Source organism: Anoplolepis gracilipes, chromosome 6 (assembly GCF_047496725.1).
Source record: "Anoplolepis gracilipes chromosome 6, ASM4749672v1, whole genome shotgun sequence".
Taxonomy (NCBI): domain Eukaryota; kingdom Metazoa; phylum Arthropoda; class Insecta; order Hymenoptera; family Formicidae; genus Anoplolepis; species Anoplolepis gracilipes.
Window position 1 is genome coordinate 12,820,370 of NC_132975.1, and position 26,401 is coordinate 12,846,770.

At 39.1% G+C, this 26,401-nt stretch overlaps 1 protein-coding gene across 6 annotated transcripts in view; it reads left to right on the plus strand.

Annotated features, from left to right (window-relative positions):
- Brat (tripartite motif-containing protein brain tumor) overlaps window positions 1–25,984 on the plus strand; it is a 104,265-nt gene extending 78,281 nt beyond the window's left edge. For all 6 annotated transcript variants that reach the window (XM_072894496.1, XM_072894495.1, XM_072894494.1 and 3 more), the window contains one exon: window positions 392–25,984. In XM_072894496.1, the coding sequence (XP_072750597.1) occupies window positions 411–2,924 (2,514 nt within the window). In that variant the 5' untranslated portion in view covers window positions 392–410 and the 3' untranslated portion in view covers window positions 2,925–25,984. The remainder of the gene's footprint in view (window positions 1–391) is intronic.
- The last annotated feature ends 417 nt before the right edge of the window (window positions 25,985–26,401 follow it).

Consider the following 26,401-nt stretch of genomic DNA (forward strand, 5'->3'; position numbering starts at 1 on the left):
AAAATTTTAATACTAGAGCACTAATCATCTGATATTAAAATAAAGAAATTTGTAAAAAGTAAAGTTGATGATCAGCTTAAAAGATTTATATACGTGTATATACGTATATTAATTGGCTAAAGTCTACGTGTTAATAATTAATAATTAACAATTAATTACATTTCAATAAAAAGTTAATAATATAATAATTTATCAGTTGATGGAAAATAATAAAATTAACGTATAGAGCAATTGCTAAAATCTTGTCAATGACAATTATTAAAAAGAGCAGTAAACGGAAAAATTTTCTCAATCTAAATATGATACATATATAAAGTCTATAATGGCACGCGTTCTAAAAGCAAAAATTTAACGACTCTGTAAAATAATTGGTATGTCTTTCTGTTTGCAGGGATGCCGGTTGACTGAAGATGGCCTCGCCGACACCCTCGCTGGAATCGCGCGCGAATTCCCTCGGGTCCCCGGTCTCGCTGTCCCCTGTAACAGTGAGCGGCAGTTCGCCGCCTGCTAGCGACTCGGCAATCTGCGACGTTGACAGCTGCGATTTGTGCCTGGACGCACCGAAGTCGGGCGAGGATCCGTGCCCACGCTGCCGGCTGGGTAGCACCGGTCGCACCCGCTGCACCGGCTGCAAGTCCAGTGCGGCCGACGCTGTTGCGCGTTGTTACGATTGCGACCAATTTCTTTGTCCGAATTGCGTAATGGCGCATCAGTACATGCTCTGTTTCGAGGGCCATCGGGTGCTGAACCTGGCCGATTCCAAGTTGGAGACCGTTGGCGGTGGCAACAACGGCAGTAGCAGTGGTGGTAGTGGCACGATTACCGCGACAACGGAATTATCAAAGAGCACCTGCAACGGTAGCAACGGCGGCAGCGCCAATGGCGGCGGTAACAGCTTAGTGATCAACGGTAGCAGCGGTAACAGCAACAACAGTAACAACAGCGAGAAGGTGCACTTTTGCACGAGACACAAGCAGGAGATAGTCAAATATTTCTGCCGGACTTGCAACATGATGATATGCAAGGAGTGCACGTTAACGGAGCATACGACGCCGCTGCACGATTGCGCCCACATCTCGGAGGTGGGCGCACAGCAGATCGAGGCGTTGGTGCGGACTGTCCAAGAGTGCCGCGCGAAGGCGGCAGACGCCCGTGCAGCCGTCAAGGCGGCGGATCACAGCGCCGCGGTGCTACAGGTGCAGTATCACAAAGCGCAGAACGAGATCAATGATACATTTCAATTCTATCGATCGATGCTAGACGAGCGAAAACAAGAGCTATTGAAAGAACTCGACTCGGTGTTTTCAACCAAGCAGATCTCCCTCAACGTGCTCGGGCAACGCGCCAACGAGATGGCCGACAAGATTTTGCAAGCGTGCGACTTTGTCGAGCGCATTACCAAGGTTACCACCATCACTGATTTCCTCTTAGTCAAGAAGGTCTTTGAGTCCAAACTTCAGACTCTGCTCAATTGCGCGCCGAATACGGACATAGCCAATCAGACCGTGGACCTCGAATTCGTCAGCAACTATCAGGCGATACAAGTAGGCGTGAGAAATACTTTCGGTTACGTGCGGAGTAGTAGTAGTAGCGAGAACAGCGGTTCGATCGGCAAGCAACCACCGATTGCACGACCTACCGCCTTGTCGAGCAACGGCATCGGCAGCAGTGGCAGCAACATTAGCAATGGACCAGGAAGCGGTACGGGCTCCTTAGGCGGTCTTCTCCTAGACCGTACTTACAGTAACGGCCTGATCTCCTCCAGTATGAATTGCGGATCGTCGTCGTCACCTTCCTCGATCGACACCATCAGCACCGTGATCTCGAAACGCTTCAGTTCGGCCAACAGTCTAGGACCATTCTCCACAACGGTCAGTGATGTTAATCTGAACGGTATGAACGCTAATCCGTACGAAAAGTGGAGCAACGGCGGTAGCGACGCTTATCCGGTTGTAACGACAAACGACCATTTCGCGATGCCGTCGGCGGTAGCCGTGGCGGCGAATACCGCGCCCGGCGATTCCGTCCTCGACTTGACATCGAAGTTGATGTCCGCTACCGCAATATTCCCTCCCAAGTCGCAGATCAAGCGACAGAAGATGATCTACCATTGCAAGTTTGGTGAGTTTGGCGTAATGGAGGGCCAATTTACGGAACCGTCGGGCGTCGCGGTAAACGCGCAGAATGACATCATCGTTGCCGATACAAACAATCACCGGATTCAGATCTTTGACAAAGAAGGCAGGTTCAAGTTTCAATTTGGCGAGTGTGGTAAACGCGATGGACAACTGCTTTACCCGAATCGAGTTGCCGTTGTGAAGACGTCCGGTGATATTATCGTCACAGAACGCTCACCAACTCATCAAATACAGATCTACAATCAGTATGGTCAGTTTGTACGCAAATTTGGTGCGAACATTCTCCAACACCCACGCGGCGTCACCGTTGATTCGAAGGGACGTATTGTCGTAGTGGAGTGCAAAGTAATGCGCGTCATTATCTTTGATCAAACTGGCAACGTCCTACAAAAGTTTGGCTGTTCGAAGCATCTCGAATTCCCGAATGGCGTAGTGGTAAACGACAAACAGGAGATTTTCATCAGCGACAATCGCGCCCACTGCGTCAAGGTTTTCAATTACGAAGGTGCTTACCTACGACAGATTGGCGGTGAGGGTATCACCAACTATCCCATCGGCGTAGGCATCAACACTCATGGCGAGATACTGATAGCGGACAATCATAACAACTTCAATCTAACCATCTTCACACAAGACGGTCAACTGGTTTCGGCCCTTGAGAGCAAAGTCAAGCACGCGCAGTGTTTCGATGTTGCGTTAATGGACGACGGCTCAGTGGTACTCGCTAGCAAGGACTATCGGCTTTACATATACCGTTATGTGCAGGTACCGCCGATCGGCATGTAGAGCAGCGACGCGTCACGACGACGACGATGATCGTCGTGCGCCAGTGTCAACATTTGTCATCGTATCATCATCATCATCATCCTTGTTATCGTCATCATCGCCGCTCCGCATCATTGGACGGCCGCGTGGGATCATCGCGATCTCGTCGATCTTTCCTTTCACCTACGCTCGCCTGTCTTCTTCTACATCCGCCATTCTACCACCAACGCTCGCGCGCTCAATTCACCACTGTTGCCATCACCTTCTTCGCCCGCCCCCATCTACAAGACGTTTCACGAACCGCCGACCATTAGAGAAGGGGCGCACTATACGCTCCGTATACGCGAGGGATCGACTCCCTCGAGCGAGTGTCGTTCACGCGGCAAGAATGGAGTTCCCAAAACGTTTCTCCTGTGGACTCCGCCGTACGACATCATCGGACATCATCGACCGACGACGGTATGCGGGAAAGCATAACGCGCGCGCGCGTTTCCCTTCGACACTCTCTCCGCGTCATCGCGAGCGTGGACGAAAAGAAGGAGAGACACGCGACGCTCTATGTGTAATCCTCGCGACGTCGAATGTCGAGGACCCGCAACAAGAGAGAAAAGAGAGAGGACGTAATCAACCTTGCTGCCCCGACAAATTCGCGCGCGCTCCTTTCTTCGTGCGTACGCGCCGTATATTCGCGCGCGCGTGCGCGATAACTTACTTGTTAATGTTGTTATAATACTGAAAATACTGTTGTTGTTGTTTAGTTGTAGAGCTCGCCGCCGCTAGTCACTTCCCCCCCTCTCTCCCCCGCCCCAGCTCCAACCCCACCCTCGCCTTCCATTCTCCCTCATCCTACTTCCTCTTTTCTTCGCATCCGTTACCAAGCCTCCCTTCCCCTATCCCGCACTAACCACGATCTTCTCTCTGAGACCTCGTCCGATAATCATCACACCGAGAAGCGCGTTTCTATCTGATGACATGGGCCCATACGAACGTCACGCGTGCCTCGACGCGCGTTTTACACGTTTTCGTTACTCTCTCCGACGTGGTTGTCGATCAATATGTCACTTCCGGTCACCGCGGTTCGAAGCGTCCCCGTACAAAGGTTCGCGAGGAACGTGTCGCGCGAGATGCTATTATTTCATCGTATTCTGAGAGATCCACTAAGTTCCATACGATATTGCAACCAACCTGCTCAGATCTTAATGGTTTCGGTCTCTGGTTCTACGACGGGAATGAACGAAACTAGACTCTCTGTTGGACGACTTGTATGGTCTTAGACTCGACAGTAAGTTACAAGTTACTAATCCATACACATCGCCAACATGTCTCGAATATCTCTGATTAATCGGTTTCCCAAATTGTTCGCGCGCTATCTGGAATGGATAATTGGTTGATCTTACTGAGGTAAAACATCCAATTGATCCATGCGGTATGTTTGCGCTAAATAGTTTGAGAAATTCTTTAGGAAGATGAAATTTCAATATAACATTTCAGTATAGAGCGTCGACAGATTTGGATAACAGCAGGACCGTTGAATCGCGTACGGACGCGTGTTGTTTAATAGAACTTTGCTGATCATCTGAGATTAATGATGATTGAATCGTCGCGAGAATCGTAGATTCCCAATTAACAAGACGTTTATACGTTTACGAATCGATAGATCGAGAACGGTATCCCCGCCATTGATTCCTTCACGATTATTTTTGCATATGGATTTTTTTGTGTATAACGATTATTGACAATTCCTACGGAAATTCATTCTGAGGTGCGTTTCGTATTCATTTATGACAGCGACAACAACGACAATGTCGTCGAACGGTCATCGCGCACGTTTATTTCTCCTAAATTCAATTTACTGTTATCGATTAATTTTTTTTTACTTAGTTAATTTTTCTATGTTTCTCATCTCTCTTCCGTGCATTTGTTTCTGTTATTTTATCGCGACGTCGTCGAGTTTGAGCCCATCTATATTAAATGCTTGATCGTACGCACAATTTTTCTAACTAGTTTTATCGTCAAGAGATCGCGTTGATAAATTTATTACTCATTTTTATCGGTAAGCGACGTTATTCAATTTGTTTAAAACTGTTATTCTTCGCGAAGATAAGTAAATAATTTATCTGTCATCCGAGGAAGTATCTTGGCAAAGTACGAAGTTCTGATGTTAAGTAACTCGCTCATAAATTGACGGCAGGTATAAATTTATGGAAAATAAAGATTGTCTAATTCACGGAGAGGTACCACAGAAACCGGGCGCTCGTAGAGATTAGAATGGCGTAGTATTATTATACAAGGGATGAAGTTTTAAGAAAAAGATGAGAGTGCACACGTGGCATTTTGAGCGTATCCGCTACGTATAATTAATGACATTAGTTTGTCGAAATTTATTCTCGGCCCTCGTAACAAAAAAAAAAAAAAAAAAAAAAAAATGACGCATTCACGCATGTTTATCGTTTATATCATCCTGGTCAACGAACGAAAGCAGAAGGCGAATCAGTTGCTTTCTCCAACCTCCCATCCTTGGGCGAAATCCTCTTCTTTTTCTTTTTTTATTTTATTTTATTATTTTTTTTTTATTATTATTATCATTAGTTTAGTAGTATCGTAGCGCATATAGTAGTTATTTTAGTTGTTTTAGTAAGCGTGTAAGACTTTCCTTTTTTCACTCTGTATCTCGTTCTCTGGATAAGTTATCACAACTACTGTGGAACACATTTCTGTTCTTCTCTGATTTTCGCTTGTATCGTTGCTGCTTTACGTTCTTGAATTTGGATAAAAACGCCAACGAGATTAGAACTGACATCCTCCGAGACTCCCCCCACCCGACTGCCACGCAGCCGTTTTAGGTTCGCGTTGGCATTATCGTTTTTGCTCTCAAACTTATAGTATTAATATATTTTGTTGGATAGGGATAAAAAAAAAATCACGCCAATCATACACACACGCGGGAGTTCCCATAGTTCTTCGCCGCGCGACTCCACGCACGTACATGTTTGCTCTATTATTATATTATATTTTTATTAATATTATTGTATTTTTTATTATTATATTTTTATTATTATTACTATTATTAACGTTTGTGTCTTGCGACTTTCGATGGTCGATACGAGACGTTATTCAACGTTCTCTTCCTCTAGTGGTGTATACTGTGAAGGGAAAAGGGCTAGCTGGCACATAATCCTAATTTTAACCCTCTTACTTGACTATGATCATCTCGCGGATTACAGATCTTCGATTATTGATTTATCGCTCGCGCAAACATATGGCGCAATTCTGAAAGTTTTGGAGAGTCCTCTAAGGTCGATCCAAACCTTTCAGACTTAGGTGCCTAATCGTTATTCATGAAAAACAAAAATATTATCTCAATCGAAAGATACGATAGATTTTTTATGTATAATGAACGATTAATTTAATCAAATTATTTTAAAGATTGATCACCCATCACTCGATCGTTGCAATAGTTGCTTTCGATCAAGTTTTGGATATTGTTTCAACTTGAAATAACAGATTTTTAAACAAATAATAAGTAATTACGAATATAAGTTAAAAAAAGAGTAATAATTTATTAATAGTTGATCTGTGATTTGACTAAATAAACAATAATTAAAATGCGCGAGATCGCTTCTACGTCTTTGAATTCGATTTCGAAGACGATTAATCATAATCGAAGATCCTGGGATAATCGTGGTCATCGGCAATTTTGTGATTACTTGATTTGGTAGTCAAGATTTGAATAATTAGTAGTTTGGTATGAGTGAACATTTGTGAGATTGAATTAAAGAGTTTTGTTGGCTTTGATTAATTAAAAATTTTGATCTAAAGATTTAAAAAATTTGTATCAGTTATTAAGCATTTATAATGCTCGATCAAACAAAAGCATAAATTGTGATCTAAACATTTTATAACTGTTATACAGATTAATACGATAAATTGCCATTATTTAAAGATATTACTTTTTTAAAGAAAAAAGAACAAAAAGGAAAGAAACATATGATGAAGAACAAGTTTCGTTCACGTAAACATTATGTGAATCTCATAAAATTGATCTTTATGAATTATAACATTTAGAGACGCGAGTTACGATAAACTTTTGCATCGTGCGATCAACAAATTTATAAAGTATGACAGATATAAATACATTAAGGTAGATCTATTGAAAAAAAAAATTATAGATTCATCAATTGCGCGGATTAAATTACGATTAAATTACAATAAAAGACTACCGAACCAGGTGATCGTTACAGATCCTCGTTCTTGTTCGCCCTCCAGATAAATTCCGTAAACATTCCGTGAGTATTTTTTATCGATTTTCTTCGAATCGCAAACGAAAGGATGACATTAGCGATCAATTTTTACGTTCGTCATTCATCGTTTCGATTGGAAGAATCGATGTTATATTATTGTTGCCCGCAAATTCTGGACATTTTATGACCGGAGAACGTCCTTGCGCAATGTACGAGGACTAAGCTCTAAGGACGAACAAGGACGACAAAAATTAATAGGGTGTTCGAGGAAAAAAAAAAGGAAAGGAAACACCGAGCTGCAGGAGTCGTCGAAACTTATTTTGATTATTCTTGTTTTTTTTCACATAGCGATTTATTTCGATATCTCTGTTTGATTTTTCGATCGGGTCCCATTTTCGCACCGCCTCGAGCAAATCATCAAACTCTCTTTTTAATTTTTAGATTCATCAAACCGTTTCAACGTGAATCGATTTCGCGTTTCTTTTTCATTTTTTTTTTTTTTTTTAATAACTTGACAAACTGATAACAGCGGTGCAGGAATATTTCATCAGAGACTATTCTAGTTATCTTGACATCTTTCAGTGAAACAAAAAATGGATTTATCTTTTTTTGGCTCTTTCTATCTATTTATTCAATTGGCCATAATTATTTAAGCTTCAACTACATATTTTATCACTATCTGTAATTGCGATGTTGAAAAATAAATTCGACAACCAGACAAACTGGAACGCCGAGAGAATACGGCGCGAAAGCGGGACACCCGGGTATCTTTCTTTCGAGAAAGAGAATATAATATTTCGCGGTGCGAGGGAAAAAAGGAAGGCTTGCACCATCGAGATGGCATCACAAAGATATCTGTCCATTAGTATTTATATCGCATAAGCATGTGTTGATTCGTAGTTACATTACTGTCTCATTATTATCATTATATCTATTATTATTAATTAGTTACTGTATTATTATCTGGATATATATTTAGTTACTATTATAATATTATTATTACATTATTTTATAATATTATTCTTATTAATTCAGTTATTGTGTATCGTTACTACGTTATTATAACGCGAAATACCGAGAAGAGAGACGATGCGCCACCTTGCCAGCTAGCCATCACTACCAGTAATTTGCCGCACTCGCAATCAGTAGTAATCCGACTGCGTGAGGCGCGCGCACAAGACAAGAGAGATTAAATTCCATTCCTACGCATTACTCCTAAATAAGAATCGAGAGATGTACGTACATCATGCGTGCGTGTATTATGTGAATGTGTGCGTGTGTATGTATGATGTATATATATATATATATATATGTTACTACGTGCCTACGTGCGTATTTTATATATTCGTGCGCACTCGCGTTATCAAGAATGTGAGACGCGCGCGAGAAGAGAACGAGTACCGTTTCGACATATTGTCACTTTCTCACACTGTCAGCCTCTCTTCTTCCTTTTTTTTGTATTGGTTTGTTATGTTATTATTATTAATATTATTATAATATTGTATTATTATTATTATTATTTTTAGATCATACAACTCGATTGTTCTTAATTTAATTGTAAATCGTATTTTTGTTTGTTTTTTAGTTATTTTTTGTTGTAAAATGCTTTTTAATAATATTTTCAGTTCACATTACGCACGAGCAGTGTGGTTTTACTTTTTTTTTCTTTATCTCTCTACGTCTCTTCTCTACGCCTGCTGTTTCCGACAACGTCGACGGTCCCCGCTTCGGAAAATCAATATCTCCTCTTTTGAGGAAAGTCCATTTTGAAGCACATCGAATCACAGAAATCCAATTCTTAAGAAAAGTCCACTATTGAAACGGGAAAGAAAGATTTAATTATTGATATAGAGATTTACAGCTTTCCTATTTTACATTTAGATTAAATATTTTTTTTTTCAATCTAACGACATAATTTTTTAAAAATCTTGATTACTTATTCATTATTCCAATAATTCTCGGATAATGACTTTTTTTTCATTTTCCAGCTCAGAATCGTATCATCGCATAACGTAAAGCCGTATCGATTGACATTTTCCGATCCGATCCACCGATATCTTCTCATCCGATTAACAATTGGTATCTCCACCTACGATCCCTGTAGGCGTATTATATACGCTTTTAATGCAAGTATATAATCGACGAGAGGACCTGTTTCCCCGACGAAGCTTTCTCGCCGCTGGTGATCAGTTACATTCCACTATAATGTGTGGCGTTACGTAGCAGTGTGTTCCTGTTTGATTATAGACGATGCATTATAATTTATAGATACATCTTAGCGTAGTTTGTTGTCCATCAATACACGCGATGCTCTCATGAACATAACGCAATCGCTGACGTTTTTCATAGCAATTTAAAATCGCTCCATCTATGTAAGAAGAAACACTATTCAAAAATAACTAAATTTTTATATTTTTTGGCTTTATTAAGATTTTATTTTTTTTTTATTTGATAACAATGTTAACAAATATATTAATTTATTATCATATACAGTTAAATTCGGATTTCACAGTTATTTTAATATCTCTTCTGTTGTAGAAAAAAAATTTGGTTTCTAAAAGCAGAAAATGTTTAATTAAATATTATATAAATATTGACTTTCCTTTATTTAATTTAAATTATTTGCTTTAATAAAGACATAGAAGTGTCTGCATCACGCGTCATAAATGCGAAAGAAAAAGTAACTCAAGGTAATAAATTGAGGAATTATAAATAATAGAAATAGTCTCAGAAAACATCAGTTGCAACAGTCATCCCGTAAATCGGATACGATTAAGTCGGACAGATAATCAAATCAAATCGAATTGCTTTTATTCTTTTGAATTGTTGAATTTTGCTTATCTCGTTCCTACGTGATACATATTTTCCTTTTAGTATTTTAACGCGAGTTGCGCGTGGCTTGATCATTTTGTAATTTAATTTTCGATCCCACTTTTCCCGACACACTTTCCTTTTCATGCGACGATTTCTCGCGACGGACAATCGGTAAGATAGAGAAAACGGAAGAGAGAAACGAAACGAGGTCCACGGAAGTCCAACCGAAGGAAGAATTCGCGAATAATTGCAGGCTCCCTAAGCGGCGCTCGGCGACGTCGATCGCCGATGAATTAATAATAATAACGAGAGAGAAAAAAAAAGAGACGAGTTTTTAGAAACCTATAGCGGATTATAAATGTCACATATATATTTTTGTACGTTCGCAGCGCGCGTTAATTGTATGCCGATCGCGCCGAGCGCCACCGACGACCAAACGACTTTTAAAAAATCGAATTGATTGATATTATCCTCGAAATCTCGTTCGATTCTCTTGGCAGCTTTTATGGCATAATAAAATCGCAGATGCATCTGTTACCGAGTTTCGGTCGAGGATCGGAGGATACCCTTCCCTATGGGAGAGCAGGAGGTCGGAGAGGAGATCGAGCCTGACCATGCAAAAGGTATTGTCATTTCGAGAAAAGAGGGGAAATTTTTTTTTATCGTCCACATACACAATGCCACACAATGCGAGACACAAAAGACATTAGCGGCGCGCGGCGACTCTGTGTAACTTTTGCGAGAAAGAGAGAGGGAGAAAAAAAAAAAGAAGAAAAATTACATTCTTCCCGGGCCCAAGTAATGTTACTTAATGAGTAAAACCAAAAAGAGCAACTGTGAAAGTGAAACGATGAGAGTGTGAGAGAAAGAGAGAAAGGGAGAGAGAGAGAGAGAGAGAGAGAGAGAGAAAGAGAGAAAGAAAAATATTGGGGGAGAGAAAGGGAGGGAGATCGAATGGTTGATCGCTATTTTTAACTCGTGAAAAATACCACTCCAAGTATTGTTGCATGCCTAGTTATATACACATTGTACTTGCTGCCGAGTTGCAGTCTCTCTGACACCACATGATGGATATTATACGACGCTGTAAACGAAACGCGAAGGATCGGCGCGTCGCGACGTCGGCTCGACTCTGGTTGCCAATTATCACATTATCACGCGTTCTTCTCGTCTTTCCCGGGGGGTACATTATTGGATTATAATTTAACGAAGAGGTAGAGTGCCGAATCGGCACGCTGACCGGAGTCCGGCAGATCGGCGACGCGCGCGATCGCGATTTCCTTAGTCAGTAAGCGATATACGCGAATTAATTATCGTACGCATATATCACTAGCATGATTAAACGTGGTGTATACGTATCCGCGGGTAACGTGCGCCAATCGACGGTTCGGATGGCAAGGAGTAATGGTTCATGAACGGAGACAAACGACGGTTATTAATGACTTTGAAATTTCCAAGATCAGTATTGATCGAGGAACTACGGGCTACAAGATATCGTTAATGTTATCGATAAATTTAGCTCGCCAATCTCTCGATGTAATATCTCTCGTTGCTCGAACATGCAGCTCTGAAAAACACAAATGGATGGACAAGAATCGAGACAAAGGTACCTTTGATAAAAAAAAAAAAAAAAAAAACCCGACAAAGCGAAATATGCGTGCGCGGAAAATGACATTATACGAAGAGCAGGAGATTCGAAGGAAAGAGAAAAAGAAGAGAGAGTTGACGCGAATGTTCGAAGTACAAAGGTGATGCCGAAAGTTTTTTTTTTTTTTTTTTTTTTTTTTTTTTTTTTTTTTATTCCTACAGCCCGATGGATTTCGAGCAAATTATTTCAGGCCCCGGTCGCGTTGTTCCACCCCGGAATTTAAGTAGATCTTAAGATGTTATTCAATGTTGAATGGCCAGTTATCGTTGATCGTTGAACCGCCCTTGCTTCTTACTTACCTCGGGGAAAAGTTTTTAATAGATCGTCCGTATATTGAAGGCGAAACGGCGCGATCGGTCTGCCAATTCATTTCTATTAAAGAACCTCTCCCTTTGCATTTTTCTCTTCTTCGTCGAAGAATCGCCGTCGATTTTTCAATGTCTTTTCTCTATCTCTATAAAATTATAAATTACACGAAACAACAGCTTTATTCAATTAAATCAAATCAAATCTCTTGTACAGCAAACTATCTGGTATTTAGAGTTGCATGTCCAGTAATAAAATATAAAATTGAGATACATAAAATCGATGCTCCAAACTCCGATTTTGACCAAGGAAAAAAAAGCTACTTGATAATTTCAATATATTTTAACGCTTTTTCGATAAAGATGTATAATCGTAAAGGTGTCATATAATATAGATTTCGCGTGGACCAGTTTGCGATTAACTTAATACATTCCATTAAGAGAGAAAGATTATCGGAAGGAGAGCGTGGGCGAACGCACAGTTTCCTTTCCCTGATGAACCGTCGCTTTCTTTTGCTGAAAGGAAGGCTTCTCTTTGAAGGAAAGGAAAAGAGAGAAAAGAGGACAACCGGAAGTTAAAAATATAAAAATATGAGATCGAATTGTAAATCGGTTGTCTCGTTGAAGGCCGTTGATTGGCCACAGCACGTGGTATACGGTATGTGTTGTAATTTAAGATACGTTTTTCTAGGCTTAGAGATCTCGTGCGTTTTTAAGATTTAACTCTAGCGAATGAATAAGAAAGAGAAGGAGGGAGAAAGAAGAGGTAAAATGTACATGCATAAACAAGGGAGTAAGATTTTGCTATGTGGTGTATAGATAAGAAGCCTCCAGTATTCCAGGATGTCTGTATCGTAATCGTTCACCCTCTTTTTAATTTTCGAACGAGAGAAGGAGGGAGAAGGGGGTGCCGAGCATCTCCTTTAACTGTTTAAGGGAATTAATACTGAAAGTAAGAGAGATGGGAAGCGCATTTGGAAAGAGGGATAGAAGGAAAGAGAAAGAGAGAGAGAGAGAGAGAGAGAGAGAGAGAGAGAGAAAGAGGAGAACCTATGTGTACATTACATGTATGATTAATATATAATTATAAGTCGAGTGTTTTATTCGTCGGCAAATTTTCCGGTGCCGCCCGCCATCTTGTTATTACTATTGTATAAGTCGTATGGCAAGAAACTTATACGATTGAATGTCTAGTCATGGCCTCTCGATATCTTTGCTACTTCGCATCGCGTGTAAAACAAGTTAAACACTCAGCGTATGTAATAATTAACACTATTAGCCGGTAAGGGGACACACGTACACACATACGTATAAATATACATACGACACGCGCATGACACATGTACACGCGGGAGGGCACGTGCGCGAAGCACAGGGATAATTACTATTATTAACACTCTATTATTACTATTACTATTAATATTAATATTACTATTATTATTATTATTATTACTCTATTATTATTGCTCTATTATTATCATTATTATTAGAGAAAGGGAATCTAATAAGGTTCTTACTATTTTGTGCGTCGTCGTGATGTCAGTCGCACATCATTATTATCATTAATTATTATTGACATACGACAATTACAATTAATATTATCCCCGCCATTGAGAGACTCTGTTGCCAAACGCGCGAGAGATCGCGCCATTTATAATATTATCGGATCATTATAACATAAACGCCGTTTATTATATTGTCTTGTCGGATTGACTCTTTTTGCGATTTCTCTTTAGAATTTACTTTTAATCGCGCATTTATTTGTAATTCGTGATTTTTATCATTGTCTCTTTGCGCAAAAAAGAGCATCGCGGTACAACTCTAGTCGCCAACCACTGATCCCTGCGATGCGGTTTTATTATTGCAATTATATTATTATATTTATTTATTTATTTATTATTCTATTACCACACATATTATGATATATTGCTAATATTATTAGTTTTACTATTATTATTATTATTATTATTATTATTATTATTATTATTATTATTATTATTATTATTGTCATTATCATCGATAAATTATTGTCTAATCTAACGTACGCGTCATTATATTCCACATAAATCCTATTCATATCTATATTCGCTAATCGAGCATATAATACAGACACATAATATATGCATAATACATTACATTATAAATATACGACATGCATATTTAAATTAACTATTATTATTACATAGATTGTGGTAGGATTTTATTAAGGAAGTTAATATGAGTAAGAGGAACAGAGGGACAGGAAGAGGAAGAGCGCAGGGAGCGAGATAAGCGTTATTTGACAAGTTGAACAAAAAAAGAGAAGAATAAAGAAAAAAGTAAAAATAGTTAGACCGCGCCCGTCGCGACGCGCGTGTCCGGTTGAGAGTATATATGTATTTTTTTAAATTTTGAAATTAACAAAGAACACATAAAAAAAAAATTGTGTGTGCGTGAGTTTGAGAGGGAGGCGCGATGAATAAATAAAACTGGGAACAGTACTATACTTGTAGGTTATTAATTAACAACTATTTAGAGAGCCGTGTGCGAACCGATGACGTCACGGTGATACCACTCGCGTTGATAACACGACAAAACGATGAGAGAAACCGAGAATATGAGAGAGATAAAAGCGACGTGAATGACGCGCGGGGGGAGAGTAAGCTGAGATTGTTCGAAAAGAAAAGGGAGGGAGAGGGAGAGAGAGAGAGAGAGAGAGAGAGAGAGAGAGCTAAATGTTTCTCGCATACTTTTGGTTAGACGATAGTATGTTACGATTATCGCTCGTTATCAATACAGTTGAATGTCTGCGATTACTATCGAATAACATTCCTATGTAATGTTTGCAGCGGCTCGTCCAGAGACAGCTGCGTACGTTTTGATTTTCTCTCGCAACATTCCCGGATTACGGTAATCAATAGCTCGTAACACTTCCGGCGAGCAGCAAGAGAGGATGCGGTAAAAAGAAAGGCTCAGCGCGATAAAACGCGACAATAGCAGCTTAATAATTTGCATAACAGATCCGCGACGCTTGACGCGTGTCGAGCGCTTAATCCTTGTACTCTCAGAGAATCAGGTGGACATAATATAATACGATATCGCGCGATATACATGTACTTTTTAAATCAAAATATCTTATCTATAAAATACGAATTTATGAATGAGAATTTCTCTCTTCGTATCTCGCGATCTCTTAGCTACAATAATATTTAAAAATAAAAAAAAAGGTCGAAATAAACTTTTCTCCGATTGGATCAGCTTCCACTCTCGAGTCATCTCTCTTGAATAGTTCTGGTAGTACAATAATTAAGAAACAGCGCACCACGACGTATGTATCGATGATGAAAGGGCGAAACATTCGGGAACGCGGATTGACGATTTTCTTTAACGCGCGATCGCGCTATTGTCTTTACTTCCATGCGGAATTCACTTCTGCGAAAGAATAGGGGAGAGTTGATAGAAAAGCTACACGTGGAGGACTCGAGTCGCGTCTGTTAAAAGCGAGAACAAAGCACTTTTCTAATCTATTTAAAATCAATGCGCCTTTGCTCTATCCACTTTCCTCTGCACATGTCGGAAGAAACAGCATTCGGCGATAGAAATCATATTTCCATCAAAGGGAACAATTGCTTCCACAAATTTTCACTTCTTTTACTGTAGCTTTTACGAAAATAATTTGTATTCAATGTGCAAAATTCAAAGGAAATGTACAATATATATATATCTCCGAAGCTTTGCGAGAATAGTTTTCTATCGTGCAACAAAGAAAAAAATCTGAGAGATTGAGAATTTTGAAAATCTTATCAAAAATATATCATCGTGTAGAGTGCAAGATGTCATTTTAAAAAAAATGTGTCGATGATTCGAAAAAAAAAAAAAAAAAAAAAAAAAAAAAAAACAACTCTTCCCAAGATCGATTTCCATCGCCGAGCGCGAAGCGCGTTGAGAAAATTGTAGGTGGGTGAGAGAGAAAAGGGTAAAAAGAAGAATCGAGTCAGGCCGTTTACAGTGGAAGAGAGGCATAAACTATAAGTATATCTTCACATGTCAATTACTCTAGGGAACATCAAAGCCAAGGGTGAAACGTAAACCTTTGCGAACCACCAGTGAACCTTTTATCCCGCGAGAATCTTTTTTCTACCACCCTAAAACACGCGCGTACTCTTAATACTCGCGCATCCGGTTATATCGGCCGATTCGTCCACCGCTTCCGCACTTCTTCTCGGTATACCGTTCAATTTCGACGCCGGAGGAATAAATGAAATACGCGAACAAAAGGGAACCACATCGATCGCGTGAAAAGCATAGCTTGCAGCTCGGAATCCGCGATTCGTCCCAAACCAAAAGTGAGAAGGAAAGAGAGAGAGAGAGAGAGAGAGAGAGAGAGAGAGAAAGAGAAATAGGAAAACTCGAACAGGTTTCGGACGGGACGCCCGATTCTTTCTGGAATCGAAGTTTGTTTTGAAAGTACCGTTACAACATTTTTACACTTTGAATTAAAAGAACAATGGAAAGAAGGAAAAGAAGCGCGCGCCAACTTCCCCAAGTGTCGAATCCTCGCTGATTTGATCGGTGAACGATCGTTAATCGCGCTCAGTTGATAAATGCCGACGATCGTTGATCTCTCAGAGTTATTCTTTGGAAATTTTATTTTTGCAAGGCGAAAAACCGACATAAGATAAAATATAGCGACTGCCGAGAGAGAAGAACGACGTCTGATAAGATACCTATCACGCGTATTATTATAATTCTCAATATGAAAGAATAAACATTCCTTCCAAGCTGATCGACAGATAAAATTAAAAAAGAAAAAAAAAACAAACAAAAGCGAGAGATGAGTAGAAAGGGCGTGGGAGCAAAATAATTAGTCTTTCACAGACAGGTGCGAATTTTTATATACCACTTAATCCTTTCGAGGCATTTTTCTACTTAAAAAAAATTGACGCTAGCATATCTTTCATTGATAAGTGAAATTATTCTCTTTTTCGTTGAACATTGATATTCTTTAATGAATTAAATAGAGAAAAATGAGAGTTTGCGACATATCGATCTTTCAAAATGCGTTGAATTTCCTAAATTTTATTTTTGTAAAAGGATGCCTTCGCAATATATATTTTTCCGTGAAAATTTTTATGAAATTCAATCGCAATATTTGCATATATATTTTTACAATCTCTCTTTGTGATCTCGAAAGGTTTAAAAATTTTTTAAAAAACGATCGCCAAAGCATCGAATGTTTGTTTCGAAAATTTGTATCGATCAAACTTTTCAACTGGGATCGGACAAGATGCGCGACGAAATTCAATCAACAAGTCTGATTGTTAGATGTTTTGATTGAAAGTTGAACGAAGAAAGTTTACAATCATTTTTACGTTGTCGGGGAGCACAATACTTTATCGACTAATTCCATTTCGATATAATCGTACGTAGATTCGTTAGAATTAGGATACTTTTAACTTGTAATAATGTAGAGAGACCAGCATGTTTGAATTGTTGAGGAATTGTAAAACGCAAAACGCGCGCGCAAAAATTATAAGACGAGACGCGCTAATTCACGCGAGGATGGATGTGCTTATTGTTACCGAGAATAGCCTCGAACAACACGTGTGATTCTGTTTTTTGATCGTGAAAGCGTTTTACATATATTGATAGATCGGACGGTGATTATATAATTATTTATATATAGACAATCTTGTTTCTAACTATTATACCGTGGTAAGAGACGATAAAATATCGATGCTCGTATACCGGGATGTAATCTCCCTCGACTCGTGCACATTTGATAAAAAATAATAGACTATAACCTTTAGTACGCGGGATGTATGATATAATCCTACTATTATTACATCGAATTATTGTTAAATTTAGATCGAGACTGCTTGCTCGTGATACTCTCTTTCATGTCCCGCGCTTAGAAACAGTTTTACGCGATTTACGTAAATTCGCGACATTTCCATAATGAGCGATCGAATCCGAGAAGAAATTCGCGGAACGATATCTCCGGATTTAACGAGTAAAAATTTTCTATTTTATTGAGGCGAAAAGGGAAACGAGAATGGGATTTCTACTCTCTATCCGAATTATTGTTCTTCACGAATTGAACATTTTACAAATCAAACGGTGACGATCATTGACGGATTTCAACCAATTTCTCTCCGCCATAACGTGTGCGCAAATTTTCCCGCAAAATGTTACAATCACAATTGATCTCGTACAACATATTTTACAATTTCTAAAAATCGAGTTATTTGATTATTCCTTTGATTTCCTTATCGTTCGACTAGACGTGATCTGGATTCGGCCTACGATATTGATATCGAATGAACCTGAGATACACGTGTCGCGATTATTACAGCTTTATTAATTCTCGGTATGTTAAATATTTTTGTTTGATATTTGTTGAAATACAGGCCGCGTGCGAAAATAGGCTTTAAGCAGATTCATAGAGGGTGTCTCGCTCGCTCAAACGAACCGAGTCCTCGTCGAGGATGTTACTCGCCACAGGATCGAATTTAAATATTGAAGAAGATGGTCGGAAGACTTTTAAGACTTACTTACATGGAGAACGAGAGAAGGGGATGCGAAAGAGAGGGAGGGCGGGAGAGAGGAGAACGATTTTTAGAGCATTATTTTGTCAAGGTGTAGCGCGCGGCGCGGCGCGTTTATCATATTTATATATTATACATTACGCATTATATAGGAAGCCAAAAAAAGAATATATCGATTAACAATATACGCGCATATAACGCGTAATATATACGCGGGTATAGCTATTAGTAGGAGACACTACGACTATTTATATTTATCGAACTGTACGATATTAACGATTTATCGGATATGTTATAGCGTGTTTGTACGTAATTTTTAATTATATCGATTGACTGCGTTTTGCTCATGTTGCGGGGGGAATTTTCACGTGTTATCGCATTCGCTCGATTTGTGTAGAATAAAGGTGGAAGGGTTTGCTTGGTTTCCGGACGCGTTCTTAGCGGTAACTTTGTAAACATCCAACTTTGTGCTAATACTCTCTCTTCTGTCAAAAGACTTTTCTTTGAAAACATTTAGATTCAGTAAATGTTGTCGTTGAATCGGTTAAGGAAAACTTGTACGAGTGAAAAATCCTTTTGAAAAATTATTTTCAATTCGGAAAAGGAAGGAAAAAAAAGAATTTTTGAAATGAAAAACCTTGGTGCTTGTATAATTCACTTACGAATCAAATTACAAGTGTAAAATGACATCGAGCGATATATTAGAAGAGACGATGTGTGTGAGTAGCATAAACGAGGTTTACAAAAAGCAAGCGTTGTTTAACATCTTAAGAAAGAAAAGGTAGAAAAGTAAGATTCTAGTCTTCTGAATGATGCGAATGGTCATCGTATGACTGTACTATTTGTACAATTACGATCATTGGCACGATTGCTACGACATTAATACGACAGTTTTACTATATTACTACATTATACGACTATGTAAACATATATTTATATACATACATACATATACATATATATGCATGTATGTATACACCATCGTCGTTACATTTATATCGATCTTAATGTCGTCCCTATCGATTCCGATCAAACGCGGTGTACCTCTCGATTACATGTCATTAGAAGCAACTAACAGACCCCCTTTTACTAGGTACTCTTACTCGACAAAGGTTTCGTATAAATACGAGGATCGTGTGTATGTACGATGTGAAACTATATATCGTATGTCACACACAGAGGACCGCTGTTTGTGCTATTTCCCCCGTATTGTCTACGCAAGTAACGCCACTACCCTATTTAAGTATATAGTAGCGCTTGTGTGCTGAGTGTAATATTATAGTCGGCTTTGCTAAAACTGAACCCATTTTCCCCTGACTCCCCCCTCCCCTCCCCCTGCCCCCTCCTCACCATCCCCCCTCTCCGCATAGCACGCAACCGACAACATACGGAAGAGTGACGATAAACTGTAACTGAACACCAATATAACTGTAACAAAGTAACAAACCATCCCTTTCCCCATTTTAATCACGTTAGTGTTACCACGTCCGCACAAGTTTCTATACACCCCAAACTTATCGAGTCGCAGCGATGGCTCTCTCTAATTATCGCGGCATTATAATTGGCCTATGCGTGTTACGTGATCAAACGATGGTGTTCCGTCGCCTCGAATTTCCCGTAAAACGTCGAAGGGTATTGCGTTTCCCGAAAAATTGGCGCAAAATAGCTCATTCGATACACATTCGCGTTGAATATTAATTTTATGTATATCTCGCAACAATTTGCCCAATTATATATAATCGGTGAAAAATTAAAGAAAAATCTATAATTATTTTGTATTATGATAGTAATCAATTATAATTCAGTTATTACAAGGCGCATCAAACCAGGTTGTTATTAATAATCGAAATAACTGAATATCTCTGTGTCGCGAACTTGAAACGCTGTGATTTTTTTGATAGAACAATTCGCGAGTTTGATGTTTTTTTTAGTCGCACAGTTATATCGTATATTTATTTAATTTTATTCCTAAAGAGAGTCTAATCTCATTGCTCTTTTGATATATTTTTTCCTCATAAAACTGATATTACATTGTATATTATTGAAGATATTTGCGCGAAAGATGCATTAAAATCGCTGAAATTAATGCATTATTCGGCTAAGTTATTGATGCTTCTCGTATGTTAATTCTTTTAAAGGAACACTTTTTCGATAATCAAAATTTATAGATAAACATACGTTTTTCATTAACAAATTTATTTGACGCTATTTTAATTACTATTTTTTTCACATATCCAATTTTACGCGATCTACTTTACTTCTCTATCAAAATTTCCGTACTTAATACACTTATGTCAGATACGACGCACACTGTAGTAGCTTTATCGCGGTAATGTCAATAGATCGATACCTGGAATCGACACAAAGTATATTCCGCGCGCTTCTGTTTATATCAAACGTTCGATAAAGCCCGCATATGTTGTCTTCAATTTCCGCAAATCCCCGAAATTGGTTAATATCGCATAATTAATGTGTAATATGAAAAGCTGTGTATAATATAGTCGCTCGCGCTAACTAACTCCGATCTAATGAGAACGTCGAGAGTAAATTATTTAAAGCTCGGTGAAATCATTTTCACGCATTTTACACACAATTTACTCTACGCGATTATATTAAATTACACATTATATCTGTATAATATGAGCGAAATTGTTTAAAGATGATTTCAAATGCGTTTTGTTTAAAAAAAAAAAAAAAAAAAACTAATCAGGATTGTAACGATAAAGAATAATGCTCATCCTCAGTTTATAATACAAAGTAGATTTTCTTTTACAAAACGTCATACATCCTCGTTTGCGGTAAATTGAGAATTTTACTTGAAAAAAATTTGAAAAATAAAACTTACAGAACCCAATCAAATATCTCTTCTTCAACTTACACTGACGCGATTATTTACTATAGTATTGCATTGTTGATTGATATCGAATTTTTAATAGCTTTTTCATCTATTGTAATATTTTAACGTTAGATAATTCAGTGAAGCTCATTCTCATCATGGATTTAACTATTATTGACGCTATTACAATTTATTCTGTAACAATCAACTCTCATGAAGACAACGTTCAATATATCTTATCAATATGCCGATAACCGCACCGTTCAATAAGGGAACGCATTATTCGAGACCGATGCGAAACAATATGTTGACGAGACAATATGTCACGAGCGAAACGGAAAATATACTTATTTATCGAAACAATTATTACTTGTTAGCGATAATTATTTAAATGACGTATAAAGCCAACCTTTTGTAAATTTTGTCAATCATTCTTCGAGGATATTTTTCTGCGAGCAGAATATTTTTTTATCGAGAGAGTTAGCGAATTAAGAGATTAACGCGATAATCCATTATGTAATCGTTGAGAATTATTTCCAACACTGATACATATATCCGTTTCCCCTTTTTAATCTTGCCACGCACAATAAATATTTATCGTATACTAAAATTGTGATTAAATAATAGAGAGGTAATTTTGTTTTGTAGTAATTAAAAAAATATCTTTCGATATATCAAAAAGGAGGCGAAAATCGAAAATCTTGCAAATATTTAGATTAGAATGAATTATTTTATTCGACATTACGTAATAATATTGTACAATCCTTATTACTATTGGCGATGCCAAGAGAGCTATCTCCGTTGATACCATTTTGCGGTAACATTAGTTTGGGGAATGTAGAATTACATACAAGAGCTCATGATTCGTCAAGTTTAACGCAGTTTGCGTTCGAGATTTTTAACGTCTCTCGAGGGAATACAATGTTCTGTATTTTCATCGTGTTTTAGCGCTGAATACGACTAAATTTTATTTATCTGTCGACCAAAGAATTTGACATTAATATAAGATTGAAAGAAAAATTGAAAGAACACTGCCGCTGTGAGTTGAAGACTTAAAAACAAAATACTATTTCACAATGCAAATCTTCTTGGAAAGGAATTCTTTTTGAATCATAGCCAAGATAAAGTACTTTATTAAGAAGTAAATTTTTATCGAGAAAAATAATTTTGATTTTACGCGCTTAGAATGCATCTGATAAAAATGAGTAAAAATCTTACTCCGAATTGATAAAGAAAGATATTTGCAAGCTTGCATGAAACTTAAGTATTATACATTTGCATCATTCTTGCACAGGTAGAATCGAACAGTCGCGAATGACGTATCAGCGCTAAAAGGCGTGCCGAGAAAAAAGGCGGTCCGTTATCTCGTAATAACGCAAACCGAATCGATAACTATTTTTCCTTCAGTGCGACGTTATACGATCGCGCGTATATACCCGCGTAGAATTGTAGACGTATATTTCATATTGTAGTAAGACGCTCGTAGTAAGTCACGTAGAGCCGAGCGTGAAGAACGCTCGGATCGTTTTTAGGGATCGCTTTAAGCGTAAGGACTTAAGTGTGTTGTAGTCACTCGATTTTTTCTCTTCTTGTCGATAGGATATTATAGGCGGGGTCCACCTCAAGAGGTCGACCGCGGTCACGCGTGTAGATTAGCAATAGTGAGTCGTAGCGTAGCGATTATTTCGACGCACCTATTATTGTGTACCCCTTCGCGCGCGGATACAAAAGGAAAAATTTTCCCCTTCCCCACCCCCCACCCCCTCCCTCCCTCGTCCTCTCCCATCCCTCGGATTCACACAAAGTATGAGAAGGTATACACGCGAATACGTTCTCCCTCGCACCCCCTATCGTTCGGTGAGTCTGATTGTGAGTCGTGAGTCCCTCGCCAAGGGTGGTCGCCGACAAGGCGCCAACGGAGAGAATAGGGTCTCGTATTTTTGTCTCGTTGAAACGTTGGTTGTACCGATATGTGTACAGGATGCTTCTTAACATGCGTCAAGTGTCTCAGGGACGAGTTTGGAATTCAAAGGAAAGATCTATACGAATCGTTTATATTATATCTTTCTTTTTTATCCGACATATACATGTATATCTATGAAACACAAATGTATAGATCTAAGACGAGAGAGAAATATTTTATCGAATGTGTTTTATTAAATAATGAACACATGAAGGAAAAAGAGAGAGAGAGAGAGAGAGAGAGAGGGAGAGAAAGTAAACAAAAGATCGCTCTCGATTAATCGAGGCCGTGTGAACGATGACTGAGCAAAGTCAAGTGAGCTTAGGGGGTGACGATCCTGCGATAACGACGCGTGTTAAGAAACGTCTCGTAGCGTCGGTGTTATCTCATTATTAAACGTTTGAGAGAAAATTTATTTTTCTACTGCATATATCGCGCGCGTGTCGCATCGCATCGTGCACACATTTTCGTTTTTGCGAGACGGCATTCTCGCGATACGATCCTCATATACGGATCCTCCTCGATCTCTCGGGAAATCGAAGATCGTTAACGCTAGAACACCCCGGGAATTCGCCGACAATTTTCACAGGATTTTTGTAATCTGCCGAAAAGAGTGTTACGAAAAATAATGTTAATCATATAGGCATATATTTTCCTCGTCGATATATTTGAACAAAAAAAAAAAAAAAAAAAAAACAACGCGCAGGCAGAGATTGGGCACCGTTTGTCCGAAACTCCGGACGTAAAAGTGTCACTATCTGGAAAAAAAGACTCCCTTTTTCCTCTGTATTCAAATTTCGAAAGAACGTTACATATACGTTCTATTAACGCGTATATAGACACCAGCGATGTCGATACGCGTGACACGTGGTGTCGAGCCGCAAAGTTGTCGCTCTTTCCTTTTACATTATTCACTCGGCACGACTTAGTTTTCGATTTGATTGCGTACGGTGAGTTCTGGAAGAGCGGTGTTCGATCGCAAAACGTTGACCGGACGTGTTCTAGTGTTAAGCAAAAAAAAAGGAAAGGGAATCTTTCTGCGAAGGAACAAAGGGACTAATTAAAAGCAGAACGAAATCTCCCGGGTGGATTAAGAATAATGAATAGAGAGAAAGAAGGAGAAAGAAAAAGGGATGGAGATATCCCAATATATTTCTCCGTCATTCTCAAATCGAGGACTCGCGACAACGCACACGCATTTTACGCACACGAATGGAGGGAGGGAAAGAGGGGACGCGGGGGAGGGAATTAACGTAACAGACGCGTATAAAAATATGAAAGACACACGTATATATCGACATGCTATGCGCGCACAACATTCGATATGATCGCCATATTATAATCGCCACGCTGTATAAAGAAATCACCGTTAGCGTAACTATTACCTTCGAAAGGGAGATGTGTGTAAAGAACACCTTTCGCGTGTATTATGTTTTTGCACGCAAGTCATATTCTCCCCGCGACATCGATATCCCTCTTTCGTGTCTCCGCGCACTAAGATTTCATCGCAAAATCGATCGAGAATAATCGATCGGTCGTATATATATATATATATCTCCCTCGCGCGATCAAAAAAGGAGATTGAATTCTTCCTCGGCAAAATATATAGTTTGTTTCGAAAAACCTCCATCTTGCGCGAAACATTGTTGCTTTCTAATGGACTTTAAATATTCAGAAATAATCTACGCCGTGCTACATTTGCGAAGCGATATTTGCGAAAGTCAGTCGTCGGTACAAAGAGTCTCGTTGCTCCCCGGGGCGGGAGCACACAGACGAAAGAGAGAGAAAGAGAAAAGCATCTGGAAGAAAGAATCGCCGTGAGGGAGGTCGCACGTTTTAGAAACCGCCACACCATAACCGCCTGCGCACTTTCACCCATCCTTTAAGACTGAACGATTCTTCGTATATCCTCGCGTGACTTCTGAAAGGGACGTGACAGGCGTACGATCCTCGTTTCTAAAAAAAAAAAAAAAAAAAAACAGAAAAGAAAAAAAAGAAAAATGAGAGAGGAGAAATTTTGCGCGCTTTTGAGACGTGCACATGTGACGAATAGACACGTGACGAGGGATGCTTGCGCGCGCGAACGAGAGATTGGATGACAGAACAATGAACCTGTACATTTATCAAATAACTTGAGTAGGTTTCTCGTCGCGAGAGTTGAACGCTGCCCGGCGTTAAGGATCGGAAGTTGTGCAACCGGCAGAGTTTTAGTTTCTCGAAGAGAGCGTGAGATTTTTCTCGAAGGGGACACGTCTCGAGAGTCATTCGCGGAAAATAAAACTCCCGAGCGAGCACTACGAAGCGCGACGAAGGACGAGAAGAGGGCGCGGGGACGGAGGAATATTAATGAGTAAAATCGATAAAAAAGGAGGAGAAAAAAAAAAGAAAACAAACATAATAAGAAAACGATTGATTCTAACTCTATCTCTATATTCTTCTACCAATTATATTTTTCTAATTATATTTGTATGTTGACTCGTAAGCTAATCGACCAAGCGATGTTTCGTGCTTGTGGTAGAACGAGGAGAGGACAGAGGGGAGAAGAAAACTTGACAATTGAATTAAGGAAAAAAGAATGAAAAAAAAAAAAACAGGAAAAAAATGAGAAAAGACGAAAGAGGAAGACGGATTATACGCGGTACTGGATGAAAACTAGGAGAACGGGATGAAAGCAGCGATAAGGCTTGCAGTTCGCGACGACCACGATAAATCGCGTCGCCCGTTTTCGCGTAGACGAGATTCGGTCTATCTGCCCTTTTTTTTATTCTCGACGATCGGCCCTTTAGTCTTACTGCTGGTCCACACACATATAGAGGAGCGCGTTAATACTCGTATACATGAGCGAGAGCATGATCTCGAATCGATATATAATTTCAGCGTTTCCTGGATGTAGCAGCCTTCACGGTTATTTGTCGGAAAAAATATGCAAACCCGATGATTCGGGCGACATTCTTTTAACCTACGAGGTCGCGATATTGAAAACCGAACTCGCTGAAATTATATCGATTTCGGTTTCTGTGCGAAATGTACGACTTCGAGTCATGTCAATATCGCTCTTATACATACAACGCGATGGCGACATTTTTAGCGAGCAGAGCTGGGTCGAAGGATAACGAGCTCTTATTTTCTTGCTAAATATAATATTTTCACTCTTGCCGTTTACG